General features: G+C 37.8%; 1 protein-coding gene across 4 annotated transcripts in view; it reads left to right on the plus strand.

The window, feature by feature from the left end:
• AKT3 (AKT serine/threonine kinase 3) overlaps positions 1-12,355 on the plus strand; it is a 150,349-nt gene that overhangs the window by 88,905 nt on the left and 49,089 nt on the right. For all 4 annotated transcript variants that reach the window (XM_048296301.1, XM_048296300.1, XM_048296303.1 and 1 more), the window contains 3 exons: positions 2,903-3,014; positions 4,447-4,591; positions 11,145-11,276. In XM_048296301.1, coding sequence (XP_048152258.1) covers positions 2,903-3,014; positions 4,447-4,591; positions 11,145-11,276 — 389 coding nt within the window. The remainder of the gene's footprint in view (positions 1-2,902; positions 3,015-4,446; positions 4,592-11,144; positions 11,277-12,355) is intronic.

The following is a 12,355-nucleotide window of genomic DNA, read 5'->3' on the forward strand; positions in this document are numbered from 1 at the left end:
GTCTCTGTACCTTTTTTCCTTCAGATTGTCCTAACACAGTCACCTCTCTTTTCTCCCTGGCAACTTTTTTTCACCTTCCTTCCTCTAAACTAGGTACTCTAGTTTAGCTGTACTCTAGCTATTCCCATGCTTTTCTTTCTCACATAGGTTCCAGTCTTTTTTCTGTCCTATTTCCACTTTTCTCCCTTTATTCCCTAGTCTTTTGTTCCTAACAGCTCTCCTGTAAACAACTTGCTGTACGCCATCTTTCTACATTGGATTTTGCCTCAGTGAGGTAGTTTCTTTTTCATACTGTCTGAGGAAGAGGGTAAGGCATTATGAATGTAAGTGAAATGCTTTGAATTTAGCATGTGGAGAGGCAGGAGGTAGCTGTAGCCTCTGGATTATACTCAATGCATAGATTTTCAATGATTTTATGCTTTAGTAATTGTTATTGTAATTTTTACCCTCCTCCCACTGCACTCTTATCCCTCCCACATGTAGTGTGGCCAGATGCCTTACATTTTCACAGGAATACTAAAAGGATATCAAAGGTCTTGATTTGCCAAGTTTTAAGTCTCATCTCCAAAAAGCAGTATTTTCCAGCAGTGTGCAGCTTTAGGCAGACACCCAGTAAAGAAAATTTCAGCCTTCATGATTGAAGTGTGATAGGATTAAAGATGAGAGGATGGTTTTGTTAGGAGTAAGATGAGATAATCTTAGAGCAGACAATGCTTCTAGTCTCTTCTCTTGGGAAGGTAGCCCCACACATTCCTTGGAACTACAGCTGAGGAGGTTAAAAAAAAAGCCTGTTAACCCTGCCTTCAGTGTTACTCTGATTATAGTTGGACTTCAACCATACCCCCGAAGACAGGGTTTTTTTTGATCTCATGAGTAATTGCACCCAGCTACAACCCTGGTTAGGTACCCTCAGCAGCTCTACTTCATCATGCTTCTGTCCTCCTTGTTTCTCTTCCAGCTTTTGTGTTAAATTCCCTCTTCCTGTGTCCATCCTGCTGTAGATCTTTCTTCCATGTGTTGAGGATGGCTCTCATTCCATCCAAAACCTAGCAGAGTGTGTATAAGCAATGAGGGTGAACTACTGTTTCTCTTTTTTTATGAAATGTTTGTTAAAAGGAATGGCATCTCCTTGACAAGTGAGCAGTCTGACTTACATAATAATTTATATATGTATGGGGAGCATGTAAGTTTGTTCATCAAGGAATACGCATGTGCATAGGACAGCATTTACTCCTCTTTCTCATACCTGTGTCTGTCAAGCTTCTGAGGTGTTCTGCTAAGCTGCAGAAAAGAATACTATCGACAGGCATACCTACTTCCACTCTTCTTTGTTTTTTCAAATTAAAAAATTGTAGTGGATGATAGTTGAGGTTTCAGGATCCTGAATTTGTGAAGAGAAAATATGTCAAGCCAAAATAATTTATTTCTGTGAAAGAAAAGCATGCCTTGTTAAGTGGTACATGTCATATGACTTCTGTAAAGCGTTGACATTAACTGGAATAAAGAATAGTAAGCTCCATAAGTAAAAGGTGTGGGTCAACTGGTAGGTGGTAGCTATATCAAAAAGAAGTTACAGCAGATTGTAGGTGAACAGGAATTCATTTTCCATATCATTATTGATTGATTTGTGAACCTGATGAATCATTTTAGCTCACATGCACACATTTGATCTGGATCAACTTTGAACAAGTGATAATATTTCAGACATGAGATGTGATGGTTTGTGTCTACGTTGTGGTAGCTGCAGGAAAACAAGTAACATTTTTGACAGAGTAACCTTAGCTTCTCAAAAATGTTTAAATATATTTGCATGAATAAGGAGTTCTAGTTTGTCAGAGAGTTTTGCAGCTGTGGTGCTTAGTGCAGTATCCTGCATCGTAGAACTAATACCCAGCAACATCGAACCATTGCCTGAATCGCCAGGGTTGTAGTCTTACAACAGAGGAGTGATAGGTGGTCTATAATATGTCTAGAATTGTGGAACAAGGAAGATCTTGGATCTGAAAGCACTACTGGTGAGGACAGATTGATTGAATTGACTTAGAGAAGACTGAAGGGAGATAAAACAGTGTTCAAATGTCTAAAAGGGTCAGCTGCTGAAAAGATGAAGTAATTTAGTCAAAAGGACAAGAAACAGTGTGCTGAAATTATAGGAACAGTTGCATTAAATCCTAGGAAAAATCTTCCAGCTATAAAAATAATTAATTTCTTTATAGTTGGATAGAATAGTTTGCTTACAGGGGTTTTGAAATTAGTACTTTTAGGGGATTTTAGAAGGAGTGTAGAGAAATACTTAGGAGAAATAGCATAGGTAGACCTGATTCTGGCCTAGGGCACAAAGAGAATGAGATGATTTCCTGGGGCAGCCCCACTGGGGGTGTGTGTGGGGTTGTTCTATATTTAATAATCAGACTAATTTCAAAATCTGAATTTTCTTAGCTAGGGTATTTTACAATAAATCTTACCCTAAAGTGACAGTACTATCAGTAATTGTGACATGCTTACCACTGAAGGGAAAATGTCATATTCCTCCTGCTGGGTGCAGATGGAAAAATATGCCAGTGGCTACTGCTGTTTCCTTGGCATGCTATAGCAATCCAGGATCTAATACTCTTCTTTCCCTCGTAACACAGACCGAGTTAACAAATGGAGATGGCACTCTTTATATGGACAACAATACAAGTTTCATCAATTCGTCTGACTGCTTTCTTCACCTTATGATTATTACCTGCTACCTTTTGTTCAAGCCCACGTTTGTACTGCTGTTCTGTGCTTCCTTGTGTGCTGGATAGATCCTGAATGGGGATACATAAGCTGAATGTATTTCCTTTGAGTAATTTTATTTGCTCTTCACCCATTAACTGGCAACGTATAAAAAAGGCAATGTCATGTATTTCTCTAGAATGTCAGCTAATGAAAACAGAGCGACCAAAGCCGAACACATTCATTATCAGATGTCTTCAGTGGACCACTGTCATAGAGAGGACGTTCCACGTAGACACTCCAGAAGAACGGTGAGGGTTTCATTCTTGTTTTCCTTTTTGTGATCCTTGCACAGAAGCCTCAGCAGAGTCTCTGCTGGGCCAGCACAGCAATCAGCACTTGGAACTGTGACATTCTGAGCACATGTGAGCAGTTACTTAAAGATTTTTAAGTCAGCTTCTGTAAAATGTTATCTGAGCTCATAACTAGTATAAGAGTTGCCTGCGAGTAGGTGGGATAAGTGTGTTCAAATAAGCCAAAACTATGTCATGATATGTCTCTGAAGTGTTAAATTTTGAACATCTAAAGCCTGGATTGAAATATTTCCAGCCTTCCTGTCTTACTCCTCCTAATGTGCTCCTTTCTTTTGGCACAGAAAGCAGCATGATTATTTTAATTTATTTTATGTTGGCTTATTAGTTTTTCTTGTTTCAGTAAACATTCACAAGCTCTTAAGAATTAACTTTTTTAATGTACCAAAAACTTCTTTAATGCACGTAGGAGATATGGGATAATGCATTCAAATTTTCCATTCTCTATGATTAGATGCTCTGAATCTTCCCACTGTGGACATCTATCCTTTTGAGACTAGTACTATGATCTGGCTATCATTTTTTGTATCAGTAAATAAGCAACAACTTTGCTTTTTCTGTTGTTTCACGTAGAGGTTTTTTTTCATCTACCTTGGTACTGTGTCTCCACCCTGTCTTTCTTCTGTGCAGTTTAGTACCTTGCACTGCATTCAGTGATAAATACCACGATAATATCCCGTATCCCTTGCTGGCTGAGCAAAAGGCTGCAGGTGCTGTGCTTGGTGTGGGGCTGTGGCCTGCTCAAGGGCAGCCTGGTGTGTCTGTGCTGTTCAGCTGGCCCTGCTTGTCCCTCCACAGAAACCATCACCTGGGCCTGCCCCTCAGTGCAGCCACAGGTTTTTAGGATGCTTGTAGGAATTCAGTTATCTTTCAGGGCCTTTTTTGAGGGAAATTTGAGAAAAAGTCTGTAAGCTGAGCTTTAAGAAGAGACAGACAAAGAGTTGAACACGTGATATGGTTTAAGAAATCTTTTTTTTTTTTGCTGTGAAAATGTCTTGAAGAGAGGGGGAATACCAAAAAGTGTCTTAAGATAGCAAGTTATTATGAGATAGCATTGCATAAGAGATGACATCCTATGCTCTCAGGTGTATTATACCCAGAACAAGAGCTTTCAAGTTTCCACTAGTAAAGTACTTAGAGAATCAGAAACTGCTAATTCTTGAAATTACGCACATAGTGTGATCCTTTCTGGTCAACTTCACCACTTTAACAAAACGCAGAATTTGGAAGGAAATGGAAGTGATTAATTAATATGAGTCTTCTGCTGTGTAACATGAGAATTGAACATTGAAGCAATGTAGCATGTGTGAAAAACCTTAGGAACTATGTAATGTATGAGTGTCTAATAGAGATGTTGGCTTGTTCATGATAGGGAAGAATGGACAGAAGCAATCCAGGCTGTAGCAGACAGACTTCAGAGGCAAGAAGAGGAGAGGATGAACTGTAGTCCAACTTCTCAGATAGACAATATAGGAGAAGAAGAGATGGATGCTTCAACAACCCATCATAAAAGAAAGGTAATGACCTTAAAAAATAACCGGCAGGGCTCATATGTAAATAACTTTTGTAGAATGGTCTAGTTCGGTAAAGCAATATGCAGGGAAGAGTATTTCAACATAAATTTCAGTGTATTATAAGCATCAAACTACTTTTTTGTTTTATTTCAATAAAGCCAAACTGCTCTAGTTTTGTTTATTTGTTATGCTATCTGATACAGCACTTCTAAAAAACAAAGTTCAACCATTCAGGCACATACTAACATTCTGCTTCTTGTTTTACTATTATTTCATCTTTTTTTTTTTTTTTTTTTTTTTTGTTTACTGTTTTAGAAGTATGGTAATAAAATATTTTCTTTGGACAAGTACATTTGCCCCTTTTCTCATGTAAATAATACCCAGTACAAATTAGGTAATTTGCATGAGAAAGGCTAGCAGGATCTGGCTTTTAATGACCTTGTTTTTTGCTAACTTGGGAAATAAGTTTGCTTTAGTTTTCAATGAAGTAAGAGAAAACAACATTTTATTTTTCTGCGATCCTTTACAGCTTTTGGTGTAAGTAGGAACAAGTGCATTGTTGGCTATAACATACCTGTGGTTGCATCTCCAGAGTCAACAGGTTAAACACACAGCTAAGAGAATGTTTTAAAGACCTGATGCCATTCAGAGTTTGCTTATGTGTCTCCATTTTGTCCTGGATAGACTACTCTTGAAGAATGGATCATTCAAACTGATGTCTCTCATTTACAGAGTTGACATGACTCAAGAAATGCACTGAAATTGCATGAAAAATAGTAACCAGTTTACACAGGACTGGCTTCACTATTTCTAGCTAGGAGTGAAGCCTGTAGAAAACTAAGTCTCCTGACAAAGCAAAACAGTCTTATAGCTCATGTAACTGAATGCCTTTGAGTGACAAACAGTACAAGAAATGGTGAACATTTATCTATTTACTAATAGAGCATGTTTTGTGTGTTGCACTACATAAAGTAAGAAACGTAGAAAAATCAGGGCTGATAACTATACCCTTAAGAATGTAACAAAGGTGTCATAGGTATCTTTAGTTCTATCATATCCTAATTTTTGAGAACTTGAGTTTGCAGTCCAAGCAGAGTTCTTTTATGTAGTTTCATTGTATGCAAATTTCTAACCTTTGTCTGCTATAGAAAAAGGTAAAATCAATTATATAGAGCTGTAACAATACTCTGAACATATAATTGTCAGACTGACGTTGAACTTTTAGCCTGGTGGCATGGATATTTAATGACTGTGCTCCAGGGTAAAATATGATAAGTGACAGCAAGACAGAGGCAGTGTTTAAGATGTGTCAGCCTTGTGAGAGGCAGCATGATTATGTGGAAGGGATTTGGGTTTGCTCTATTAAAGATCTGAGCACTGTTCCAAGCCTGTGTATCCTCTTAGTGGAGTATAAAACCACTGCATAACAACACTCATTTTCAAGGTGTCAGAATTAGTGCTGTCTGATACAAGTAGTTTATCTGCAATGTGCTCTCCTAGTTCAAAATGCAGGGTGTTTTCCCATACAACAAAAGGGGTTGTGGGAACAGGAGGAGGAGGATCCATTTTGTTTCTCTCTTGCCACTGTGTGATTTAAGAAATGCTGAAATAATATGCTGGGACAGTGTATGGGCAGTGCTACAGAATATTTAATGGCTTTGGCAACAAGCCAAAAGCGAAATCTACAAAACAAAGATGAAATGAAAAATGGTGATATTCAACACCTAATAATAGAGAAGAATAACAAAACTAGGGGAAAAAAAGAGATAAATAAAAAGGTAATAAAGTTAAAAAAAGAAAAAAAAATAAAAACAATAGAGCCAAAACTCAGAATCCCACTATCCCGCTACAGATTTCTAACTGTTGGAAGACTTTAGTGAAAGGTGCTCGGAAGATTTTGGAATAAAAAATATTAAGTGACCGTTATGACGAATTGCCACTGCCTCCATCTTAATTGAAATTGTGAAAAATAGGTCTTTTTAAAACTGTTTCTGTTTTGTAGAAATGTTTCTGAAAAGATGTTATTTAAGATTTCATAGTTGTTAATGTAATCAGAACCATTTCTGTTAAAATGACTTAATGCATTTTTATTGCTTTTTTTTTTTTTTGTATTGGATTTCTTTCCTTTCAGGGATTTTTACACAATGTGTCCTTTTTTGACAAAAGCTTGTTTTGTCACCTGATTTTACATCTAAGCCCAGTGAATTTTGCTTGTGTATGCACCAGATGGTATACATATGAGTAGAAGAGCATAATCAGATTAAGAAACAAGACAGAGAGGAGTTGGGCCTGTTCTTCTCTGAAAAGGTAGTGAAAAGAAAACAGCCTTTAGGATGTGAAACTTGATTTGAATAGACACGACAGCTATGTCCCTGGTTAGATTAGCTGGAAGAACCAGAAGCACCTCTTCTTTTCCCCAATTTTTTAAAATGGTGTCAACGTGCAATTTAAGTTTTACACATTACTAAAATTTGTAATACTGGAAATTCTTAGCAAACTGCTTTTATTTCTTGCTGTACTATTACTTCTTAGTAGAGTTTTTCCCTGATGAAGTCAGATGAAAACTCCATGTGGTATAATCATTGTGCACATCAGGAATTAAAAAAAAAAAAAAGTTAGTTTCTTTGGTAGGAATTTTCAACACCTATGTTAGGGTGTATTCTTTTGAACAGATTATCCATAGGGGATGGTGTGTTTAGATGGTCAACAGATACTCCAAAAGGGGAGTAAAAAGGTTTTGTAGAAGTCTGGATGTCATAACTTTTGGTTAGTGCAGTCTCCTGTGGCTTCATTGCTTTTTCTTTGTTTACAAATTTGATTTGCAGGTTGCAGGGTGAATAAAGAACAGATTTCTCAGAGGAAGCCTAGAAGTAATGTAATGAAGAAAAATATTCAGAACTTGGAGTACAGTAGGAATAAAAAACTAGGGAAAATCATGAAGGAGAAAGAATCCAATCTTATGGGAGCCTCCAAACTTGCTTACCAGCTTCCTTCAGGTTTAGGAAGTATTTCCATTTTTCCACCAGTTTTCAGTACACCCCTAACTATGGCATCTGTGTTTTTATCTCCCAAGGTCTTGTGTTCTTTGGCAGACTTTTTGAGTTACCCTGCACTGCGTATCATCTCTAAGCCTTCTGCTGAGCTTCTAAGGAATGAGAGCATCAGGAGACTTTATTCTTAGAACTAACACTACTGCCATAATGTGCTGTTAAGCCATGGCTCAAAATCTTGCAAACCTATTACCTTTCTCTTATACATCTATTTTTAACTTGTTTTCACTGAGCTTGCATCTAGATTCATGACTGCTTTGCTGAACATTATGTAAGCAAATTTTGGGCAAATCAGTCTTTCAATTTGACTGGCTTGCTGCCCTTAGCATCAAATCGATGTCTGTGATCAGTTGAGCCAAGATCCTCCTTCTGTGTGTGGGCAAAGGGCAGCTTTTCTGGCCTGGTTTTATTCAGACTGATGGTCCCTCTCTAATTCCAGTGTCTTAGAGAAAATCAGAAGTGTGGGAGAAGTTACTCCTTTGAGGCTGCTTGTGATCCCATAAATTTGTGACTCTTAGAAGTGAAAAGTTGTTACAGTCACTAGCTCAGTATTTTTTATCAATAAAGCTGTCAGCCACTCTTTGTCAGGGAACATGATAGCTTATGGGTGAAAGATTCTGCCCTGAATTACTCATCTTCTGCCTGAATTGTGTTTTGAATGCGTTTTTAGTTTTTCATGGGTTTTTGTCAATATTCAGTGCTTTTGCTCAAAGGCAATTGTTTTCTGTTTGATGGTTGTCGTAGAACTATCGAGTAGATAACCTGACTTTCCAAAGTACTGAACGTGATAGTTGAGGAGTCTTACCTTTAGTTGATTGAATTGGATTTCAGCTTTACATACTACCTTATGCACTGTGAGTTACCACACATTATACTAGTTTTTGGAAAAGTTGACTCTTAAAGGATTTGTCTGGTGGTAAACTTTAACTTCACACTCAGTTGTGTAAAGTGGGTAAAATCTATACCAAGTCTTCGAAATCTCTGTTACCTGTATTTCTTGCTGGGCTAAACGCAGTTTTGTTCCTCCTGATGTGAGGTGGTTTGGGCAGCAAAACAAGATCTGTCACTGCAAAATGTTTGTGTGAGCATCAAGGTTAGTTTCCTTAGAAGATACCAATCAACAATTACGTGGGAAAAAGATTTAATTCCTCTTGATATAGCTAGAAAATTGATATATGAGAAGCATCTTCTCCTTAATAAAGCTTTGAAACAGGTAGGTATCCAGGTGTTAAGTAGAGTGTTGAAGACCTTTTGCAGCTTTGAAGTTGCAGGTTGAACACTTAAAAGCTAAGGAACTGCACATTGATGTGGTTGATGGAACTTCAGTTCTACCTCTTTGCAGATCGCAGACTGACTCTGAGTGAACAATTGCCTAAATTACTTTCACAGTTTGTCGACAGCAAATTCAGATCCACAATAATAGTATCATGCACTTGAGCTTAAAGGAATAAATAATTTCAGAAGGAAATTCTGCCCTTTGTTCTTTTGCACAAGCGAATATATTTTGCTGCCACTGTTTGTTATTGCACACCAGGGATATGCCCAATACCTCTACATCTGGAAAGTGTGTGAAATATGTAGGCAGTGTTAAGAGGTATTTCTGGTAGAGATAAGGAAAGTACTAATTCCATTGTGGAAAATACAAGTAGAAGTTTATCCAGAACAGTAGTATTCATCAAAACTGCCTGAGGCCACAACTAGTAATAGAAAGAGACACTAGGAAGATGAAAGATAAGGGATGATCTTTTTCTCTCACAAAACAAGATGAAGTATATTTAACTTAGCAGAACTGAGACTCAGAGTATAATTACTCTTTAAAAATGTTTTGAGATGTTCTTTTCACAAAGGAAGAAAGGTCACTGATACTGCGGGACAGTATGATAACAAGAATATCTGAGTGTGTTTTCTTTTAGAATTTTTAACTGCTTTTCTCCAGGCTCCTGGGTTGCAGCACCACAAAACTCAATGGTTTCGTGGTGCTACAACCAAACCAGTAACACAGCACAGCAACAGATACGCTGTAGAAGCACACAGTGATTGGCCAAGTAAATTCTGCTGTCAATTCAAGGCAACTGTGCAGTCACTGCACTCTCAGTATTGTTCTGTTTTTCCTCTACATCCTCATCTTTGCATCTAATGCATAGACTATTGAGTTGATGCTTCTAACTGGCAGTGAAATGAACTTGTAAAACTAAGATGATTATTGACTCAAACTTTGAGCTCAGGAAGGTGGCTATACTGCTTTGCAATCTGAGATCATCTGGTCATATTCTTACCATGTGTCACACTCCAGCTGAGCTGGTAACCCTACTAGACTGGATTTGTCTGTTGATGGAACCAGCTCTTGGATGTACTGTATTTAACCTGCAAAACTAGGGCAGTAATAGAATCACATGAAAGATGAAAACTTCCCACCTCCTCCTTTTCAGAGCCAGATTGATTAATATAAATACCATGTAATTGTAATCTGTACTGAAATTTTAAAAAGTCTACCTGTAATGCAAAGGCTGCTGTAGAGTCTTACAAGACAATATTTCAGTGAGGATCATGTGTGTTTCAAAAAAGCCATCAGTGCAGTGGTTGGTGTTATGCAGAACCTACTGATAAGCCATGCTTGCGTGTCCCTGGTAGTGCAGGAGTTGATGAACTTAGATGTGGAGCATTCTTGAAATGCTGATATAGGCTAAGGCTTTGTTCTGTGTGTGCTTTGTAAAAATAAAAGTGTGTGCAGGTGGCTTTAGAGAATTATAGTAATAGTGCTATTGAATGATTTGTCCTGGTGGTTTAATGATAGCTGTTAGCTGCCTCCTTTGCCTTGGTCTACAGTAGCAAGACCAATGTTGTCTGGGTACTCAGCTCCCCCCTGACCTGGAAGACAGGGAGGGGGAGCAGAATGAAACCCCCATAATCCAAGGGGAAATATTCAGTCATTTGATCCATGCTGTAGCATGTCCAAAGAGGGGCAACAGAGCTGGTGAAGTGTCTAGGGCAAAGTCCTATGAGGAGCAGCTGAGGGAGCTGGGGATGTTTAGCCTGGAGAAAGAGGTCTCAGAGGGGACCTTATTGTTCTCTAACTACCTGAAGGGAGGGTGTAGCTAGAAGAGGGGGGCTGATCTCTTTTCCCCAGTAAGAAGTGATAAAATGAAAGAAAGCTCCAGGGGAGTTTTAGAGTGGATATTAGGAAACATTTCTCCATTGAAAGAGTTGTCAAGCATTGAAACGGGCTGCCTAGGGAAGTGATGGAGGCACCATCCCTGGAGGTATTTAGAAGACATGTGGCACTTAGGGACATGTTTTAGCAGTAGACTTGTTAGTGCTGGGTTAACTGCAGGGCTTGATGATTTCAAAGGTCTTTCTCAACCTAAACAATTCTATGATTACAAACTTGATCATAGAAGTGGGCCTATTTTTCTAAACTATCCTTATTTTATCGATAATAGGATTTGGCTATATGTTGGAAGTGGATGACCTATGTCTTGCTAATCCTTGTTCTTTGCACCTTTTAGACAATGAATGATTTTGACTACTTAAAACTACTGGGCAAAGGCACGTTTGGCAAAGTTATCCTGGTCCGAGAGAAGGCTAGTGGCAAATACTATGCTATGAAGATTTTGAAAAAAGAAGTAATTATTGCAAAGGTAAGAAAGGCTATATATTTAATATTGGGTCATTTTTAGGACTGGAATAATCAATATTCAATACATAAGGTGTTTTGATTTTTGATGATAACTTAGTTTGATAGAAGTATGTGTGTATCTTCAGAAAACAAGAATGCAAAAAAAAAAAAACGTATGGCCATTTTGCATGCCTTTTCCCAGTATTTTATAATCTAGAGTGTGATTAAACACAGAGAGTTGACTGGGCAGGACTATAGTGTAATCCGATTTTATACAAGGAAAAATGCATTATGGGGTATATTGGATACTTCAAGTTTTTTTCTAAATCAGTTGCAGGTTTATTCAGATAAACAGATTTAATTCAATGGGCCTGTGCTCTGTTCCTGCTATGTTATACAAGATTGCTATCCATGGGACTAACAATTCCATTTCTTCAGTTTTTGAGAAATAGGGACAGTCTGAAGCTGGTGTTTGAAGAAGTGATTTAAACTGGCATTGTCCAATCACTTAATTAGTGTCAGTAGCTCTTTGCTTGGTCATAATATCATCCAAGCTTAAACTTAGATCATCTGCTCTGAGCTTTGTTTCTAGCAATTCGGAAGTTTTGAATCCCACTTCCACAGAACAAGTTGAAAGCAAGAAACCTACATACATTTATCACCGTGAGACACAATTAAAAATAATCCCAATTATTAAATAAGGATGTTTTGAGGGATGTGGATCTGACTGAGATTTTTGAATGCTTGATATCAGTATCCATAAAAATTGAATGTGAATGGATAAATACTGTTTTACATATATTAAATATTAAAATATCCTTCAGATTTGTCTGGTTTTCCTATTGGCCTATGAAAACAGGGCTTACAAGAGTTTTTCAGTCTATGTTCATTTGTCTGTCACTCACTTTCTAACAGCTTTAGAATGTGTAGATCTGTTTCAATTAAATTTGGTAGAGGAATAGAAGCCTCAAAGACAATTATATTTCCTTGAGTGTCATTAAAACCAGCCCTGTTACAGAGGGAGAGGCTTAAGTTTATGTCTTCCACACTGAAGAGACCGAGCTATGAGTTCTGCGTGCCCTTAGCAGCTGTCTCGTGTGC

The sequence above is a fragment of the Corvus hawaiiensis genome, chromosome 3 (assembly GCF_020740725.1).
Source record: "Corvus hawaiiensis isolate bCorHaw1 chromosome 3, bCorHaw1.pri.cur, whole genome shotgun sequence".
In the NCBI taxonomy this organism is placed as follows: domain Eukaryota; kingdom Metazoa; phylum Chordata; class Aves; order Passeriformes; family Corvidae; genus Corvus; species Corvus hawaiiensis.